This window comes from Tarenaya hassleriana, unplaced genomic scaffold (genome assembly GCF_000463585.1).
Source record: "Tarenaya hassleriana unplaced genomic scaffold, ASM46358v1 Cleome19, whole genome shotgun sequence".
Taxonomy (NCBI): Eukaryota; Viridiplantae; Streptophyta; class Magnoliopsida; order Brassicales; family Cleomaceae; genus Tarenaya; species Tarenaya hassleriana.
Window position 1 is genome coordinate 1,889,857 of NW_010965304.1, and position 7,289 is coordinate 1,897,145.

A 7,289-nucleotide genomic window follows, 5' to 3' on the forward strand; every position below is an offset into this window, starting at 1 on the left:
TTGGTATATTTAAAATACATATGTATATATTTGCAGAGTATAGAATTATAATTATATGTATATATAGAATATATATATATGCATGTATATAATATATATATTAATACATATGTGTGCGTATATATATGTAAACGTATTATATATCTATAGATAATATAATATATATATATATTTATATATATATATATATATATTGATGTTGCAATCAATTTGTCTACAAAGTTTGTTTTGTAGTGAAAAGTAAAGCAATAATTATGTGAGACATGTCCGACATCTTTCCCTTAAAATGCGGTACCCAGACGAAAACAAAAACGTCGGCCACATCTTGTTCGTCTTTAAATAAAGAGGCATAACACGCAGAGAGGGGTATTCGGAGACAGAGCTAAGCTTTCGACAGAAAAAGAAAAACACAGAGCTTTCCCTTGGAGAATTGGAGCAACACGCGTAGTCGGAAGAGAAGAGCTGCAAAAATATTGAGCAATTTCTTTTCCCTGTCTATTTTACTATGAATTTCTCTTGGATTTTTTGTTGTTGTGATTTCTATATGTGTGAGTAGTTTTATCATTGTAGGTTAGGGGTTGAACGGTTGTAAGGATCGTACGTGTTTAATTAAATTTTGGTAAACTACGATTTTATAATTTGGATCGAATAAATGGATTTTAATGCTGCAATTCTTTTTGGCCAATTGAGTTGTTGATATTAGAATTTAAATTCACATAGAGATATGGAATTCGAATTCGGAAATCATTTATTCGAATGGGTAATTTTCGTATCGAGAGATGGTTGTATTGCCTGGAAATTGTGATAGCGAACTTAATGATTTTTAGGAATTTCAATCTATTAAGAACCGAGAGGTCGGTAGAAGAAATTCCTAGAATATAAGGTGATATTCGAGAGAATAATCATTTGCAAATGTGCACTTGAATTTCCTAAATTATGATCATAGTTACCGAAATATATTTTTAGAAGCGATCCTTACATAACCCGTAAAATCCCGACACCTACAATGTCTTAATTAAATTGTGTTAAAAATCACTGTTTATATTTGCTTGATTTGTATTTAAGTTTAATCACCGTCACCACCAACCAATTTATTACCCCGACCAAAAACCGAGTAGAACCCGTAATTGATATCGTTGAATCCATCTGTGTCCCTGTGATCGACCCTAGAATACTACGATTGACCCGTACACTTGCGGTAGTTGTATCTAGGAAATTAAACGAGATTAGATCACATCCTAGATTGACATCACTTTTCCTTTTTTTTAAAGGTACAAGTCTCATCCTATGTTTATAAAATTCTTCTGAACGAGGTCTGGGATCCTTGAACTAGGTAAGTTCTTCCGTCAACTTTTTTTTTAATCAAAATTCTTCTGATATTTTATTCATGAAGAAGAATTCGGCTTTTTATAAATCCTACATGGATTCTAATAGTCCCATCTAGATAGAATTCCACGAATTATTATTGAATCAAAAGTCATACACTCGCAATACCAAACAATAAATAGAGAAAAACCCAAAATAAATGAAAAACCAATTCCGGACAGAAACCCTAGAATCCAGCCATTTTTTTATGCTTATATGTGTAAAATGTCGAAGGGGGACCTTGGCGCATCGGTTAATGTGTTCCGTTGTGACTTAGAGGTCACATGTTCGAATGTTGGACCCTTCCCCGGAACCTCGCCCACTGGGATGCTTTGTGCACCGGGTTGCCCTTTATAAGTTTAAAAAGTGCTTTTTTATATTTATATGTGTAAGATATGTTTGATTGTCTCTTTGAGGATATTTCTTTTAGATGTGTTTGAAGATTTGGTTGATAGAAAAACATGACAAGCTATTCTGCTTTTGATCTTTTCCGGATCATTGTGTTTGCTTGTGTGATATACTTAGCTTCTTGGTTAAACATATAGCCCCTTTTGCATGTGAGTGTTTTTTGAGGTGTTCACTTCCATTGTGGATGATTTCATCAGAAATCATTTCGACTATGGTCTTCTTATTTGGTTATGATATGATGGATTTGTTGGTACATAGGCATTATCTTGTGACCTTGTTATTTGAGTGCTTGCTAGATTCTTTGCTTATTTACATTTTCTTATAGTGAAACGGTGGTTCTTCTCTTTCCATTCTTACAACATTTGGTTGTTACCTTGAGCTTGAGGTTTGTCCTCTTTTGTTGGGTCTTAGTTCATACACTTTACAGTTCAATTAGCATTTTAACAGATAAAAATTGTAAGCTTTGGTTGAGTACATCAGTTTCAGTTTCCACATACGGTGTGTGAGAGATTGGTGGTGCCTATCACAATTTCACAACCAAATTAGTACTGTTCTATTTTATGTAGTAAGTGTAATGCGTTGTTTCCATGGTACATTTCCTTTTTTCTTGATTTCTTTGGTGTGTTGTCAATTTCCTTACTGTGGAAATACTATAAATATATTTCTTTCGTGATTTATCGGTCATCGTTTTAATTTAACAATTAAACTTTAATGGAAGTATATAAAAAAGTTTTACGTATGGCCAATAAAAAATAAAATTAAATATTCTTTTTCTATAGAATATGTAAAAAATAAAAATATTAAACATAGATAATTTTTTAAAAAAAATGTCACAACTGCTAGTCAATTCGTGGCTTATTGACTTGGTTGTAACGAGTTGATTCGTTAGGTTCGTCTACAAACGAATTTTAAGAATATCGGTTTACTCATATAACGAACCAGTTCAATTATAAAAATAAACCGATACAAAACCAGCTCGCGAATCGAGTTCATCTTGACATTTCTAGTTATGACATATAATATACAATTTTGAATATTTGTGCTTATTTTATATTGCATAAACTTTTAAATTCACTATTTTTCTTGTTTATGCATTTTCTTTAATAATCTAATTACTTACAAAAAAGTACATAGATAAAAAAAAATCATTTTTAAAATATGATATAGAACGGATCGCAAAAGCTCGTGTATAAGAACCTTTGTTAATTCATTTTTGGAAAAATCCTCTTTTTATTTAAATTTTATTTAATTATATATAGGAGAACAAACAAATAGTTTATCATGTATCACCAATCACATAATATGACCGACTCCTGTAATTCCCTTTGTCTGGATATGGTGAAATATCTTAATTTAGGTGCATTAATTAATATTTAATTAGAATTGCTGTCTAAATCAACAAGCAACGTAAGGCTTAAATTTAAAGAGGTAAAGTTGTCTGGTCATCTTAATCGAGGCTTAATGATGTTAGCTTTAGCCAAACTAAAAATATATATTTACCGATTTATTTAGTAATAATGCCATAAAAATTCTCAATATGCATATATATATATATATGTATGTATGTATGTCTCTGTTTGTATGTATATATGTAATTGTATATATATGGGTATATATATATATATAAACGTCAGAACGAATTGTTTGACTTTTGTCAAGACATGCATGTAAAAGATGATTCTCCATTCTGCTTGTCCACGACAAAAGCTCATATATGTAAATTCAGAGTGTCGTCTTATGGAAAGTAAAAGCAGAATTAAAAAAGTCATCAAGCACTAATTAAGTTGATCCATCTTTTGGAATACATTATCAAAATCAAAATACATAATGTAAAATAAAATAAATATTTTTTAAACTAAAGTGAAATAGTGATTGGATCAGCAAAATGAAAAACTAACCTTTAAAGTGGTTTTTATTTTTGTGATGAATACGATGCGAGAACTCTCGACTAAAAGGGGTATTATCCAAAATATCCTCCTTTTGCTAAATCTACTTCTGCACGTACCTTCTTTCAAATGTGACCATATGACCAAATTAATTGTATGGTCACATGATAGTCACATTTGTCACAACGTTAAATTTTTTATAATTTCACCAAATGATTAATGTGATACGTAAGGTGTGATTATGATGATTTAGTGTGATCACCATAAATTTAACGTTATAACTAATGTGACCATCATGTGACCATACAGTTATTTTGGTCACATGGTCACATATGGATAAGGGTATGTGCAGAAGTAGGTTTAGCAAAAAAAGGGTATTTTGGATATTTTGTCCGACCAAGATGAACAATTTGCCCTAAAAATTATTTAACAAATTATGGTTTCTACTAACCTCTCAATTATAACATAAATTATTCTTTTGATAAGCAGCTATAGAATATTCGAAGAAGCAATTCTCGAATTTTCTCCATGTTTGAAAGATTTTGTGGTTCAAGAAACTACAAATTAAAAAGAAAAACAAAAGAAAGTATTGAAATATAAATTACCGCCAAAATCCGGGTACGAGGTTAGCATGCCAACGAGAAAAGGGTGTATTGAAGATCATCTCATCCCCCCTCGCGTTAATCAAATTTGATAGATATCATGTGTTATTTTTCAATTGGCCTGGTTCTATTATCTAATTATGGTGACGTGACTTATTTAGATCTTTCTAATGATATCGATGGGACCATATAATTTACATTTGAAGATTTAAAAATTTTAAACAAAATTAATTATAAAGGACCAAAATAAATGGCCAAATAAACGTGAGGAAAATATAGAACAAAAAAGTTTTGTTTAAATATTAAGAAAAAACTTTGGTGGTTTATCTTAGTGTTGTTTTATTGTAATTCGGATTAAAGATGACCCAGTTGGAAAAAAATGTAGTTGTTCTAAACCCAAATCAACTTTGTTATTTTGTTTTCAAATTATCGATTCCATAAATAAAATCGAAACGATCCGTTCCATAAAAAATATGATTTAACGATGATAAACATTTTTGTTAATTCGCACGTGAGAAATATGATTTGAGAAATTAAATTAAGATTCTAAATATGGCGTTTAACTGAAGCTTTAACGGAAACCAAACAAACGTGTATTCGCACAGATTTGGAGACACGAAGCACTTGATTCTCCGTGTCCCTTCATGTTCTTCCCGCTCAACCACTTCTCTCCACTTTTTGTTTGGTCTTGTTCAGATGCACTCTTACCATAAATCATATTCCTATAAAAATAAACGTGAATCACGTGGTTCAAATAGCAATGATTTGTATTTATATATATATATATACACACATACACACGAATATAAACAAATAGAAATTAGTTCTTATTATAGTACAGCATTCCACGCACGTTTTCAAACTATATTTTAGAAATCTTGATCCTATTTAGTATTTTTTTTTTATAATTCAGAAGTTTACTGGAACTTTAGCCCAACTACATCTCTCAGAATATCGAGAGATCCAGGTGAATGCCCCTCTTATTTAGTATTTGGAAATTAATTTGAGATTAAAATAACGAACATGCATGAGTGATCGAAGTTGATTAAGTTTCTCGCTTCATGTTATAAAAGATGGAAAACAAGGTTATAAAAATCGGATTCAGTTCCATTTATTTTGATTCGGATGCATATTTGTTTATATTGGCAGCCCTTTAATAAAAAACAACTTTTTTTTGCACGATATCACTCCTTTATATAGTATAATATTATATTTAACCTGTATATATGTGTGTGTATATATATATACAGATTTGGCGATACACAATGAGACAAAATGGCAAAGGCTGGCCTTGCCTAGAGAAAAGCAACTTCCGTTGCATGCTTATCTCCCAACATAATTTATAATTTTAATCACACAGTAATTTAGCCTTTTTTTACAGAAAAATAATATTAAATTGTCAAAATTATTTAACCAGAAAGCCTTTTAGAGCGGTGGTAGTCATCGTTAACGTCCTTTCCAAATCATCTCATTGATTGTTGAAGCACGAATAATTATTACTAACAATTACATTGATTACATTACTTATACAATTTATTACACATGGATTATGATGCATTCCTTTCCATTTTTTTTCTTAGTTATCTTATCCAAACTTGCAAATGTAAGAGTAAGTTATTAAAATAGCCATCCGGGATCTGGTGTAATAACCCCACCGAAAAAATAGCTATCCTTTTATTTTATTTTAGTGATACTTAAATAGTAATAACCCCACCGAAAAAGCTAGTTTATAATAATTTATTTTTTTTGATAAATGTATAGTTTATATTAAATTGTTAAACCACATGAGAAAAACAAAAAGCAAAAGCTTCTTCGTCACTAGCACTTTGGGTGCTCAATGGAAATTCAAAGCAATACAACCATCACTCTCCTCTTCCTCTACTTATATAGATCATGAAACCCTCTCTCTCTTCTCATTGAATCTAAGAGCAAAACTCTCAAGAAAAAGAGAAAAAAAAAAAGATGGGTTCCTTACAGAAAACCGATTCGGAGACTCCTAAACCAAAAAAGGGTATATCTTTAATATTTCGATTCGCGGACCGGGTCGATATCGTTCTGATGTTTCTTGGGACCATTGGAGCTATTGGAGATGGAATGTCTACGAATGTTTTGCTAGTGTTTGCAAGCAGGATTATGAACAGCTTGGGCTACGGTCAGCACAATCCGCACGAGATTAATTTCATGAATGAGGTTGAAAAGGTTAGTATATTCCGTTCAATTCCATATTCCTTGGCCCTTTGCAAGCAAATCCCATGACTGGAGGATTGGTATTTTTTAACTGAACATTTGAGAATGAGTATATGATTCTTGTTGCTGCTGATTTTGGGTTTTGTTTGTCTATCATTTGATATCTTTTAGGCATGAGATTTCCTTGTTTTCGAGTGCTTTATCGGTCATTAGACGTGTAACAGTTTTGGAAACTATATATTAATAAACAATCACATTTTATCAAAAAAAAAATCCCATGAAAAAAAAACTTTTTTTTCGTATTTTATTGTGTTTTAGTGTTGTCCCGAATAGAAGACACATAGTTCATGAAATATTATAACTATGAAATATTTGATTATCATCGTTGTACTATTAACTATAAGATCGATCTCATGAAATATATATTTGATCAGCTGTTTGGTTTTGTTTGTAAACAGTGCAGTTTATACTTTGTATACTTGGGATTGGCGGTCTTGGCGGTGGCATTTATGGGTAATCTAAAAATAATAATATTCTTTCTTCTTTTGATGAATCTTTTTTTTTCCCTCAATGTTTTAGCTAGCCATTACAATATATTTTTGTTATTTCCAAGATTTTATACTCAAAACGACATGCTTATGGAAAATGTTTTGGAAAAATATATATATAAAAACCCTAGTTTCTGTATCTGGAAATGATTCCATGATACCCACAAAAACAACAGCCCTAAAAGATGTCCTAATTCAAAATGAGAAAACTTACTACAAAACACGCTTTTGTTTTGCCCTTCGAGCTAGAGACCGAGTTCCAACAATATATATATATATATATATATATATAT

The 7,289-nt window shown here is 30.9% G+C and overlaps 1 protein-coding gene across 3 annotated transcripts in view; it reads left to right on the forward strand.

The window, feature by feature from the left end:
• The first annotated feature begins 248 nt into the window (after positions 1 to 248).
• Positions 249 to 7,289, forward strand: part of LOC104811083 (putative ABC transporter B family member 8) — an 11,908-nt gene continuing 4,867 nt past the window's right edge. Inside the window, exons 1-3 of one of the 3 annotated variants that reach the window (XM_010537654.2) lie at positions 249 to 1,333; positions 1,600 to 6,460; positions 6,907 to 6,961. In XM_010537654.2, the coding sequence (XP_010535956.1) occupies positions 6,224 to 6,460; positions 6,907 to 6,961 (292 nt within the window). In that variant the 5' untranslated portion in view covers positions 249 to 1,333; positions 1,600 to 6,223. Of the gene's footprint in view, positions 6,461 to 6,906; positions 6,962 to 7,289 lie in introns of all 3 variants that reach the window. The other 2 variants (XM_010537655.2, XM_010537651.2) reach the window with 2 other exon arrangements.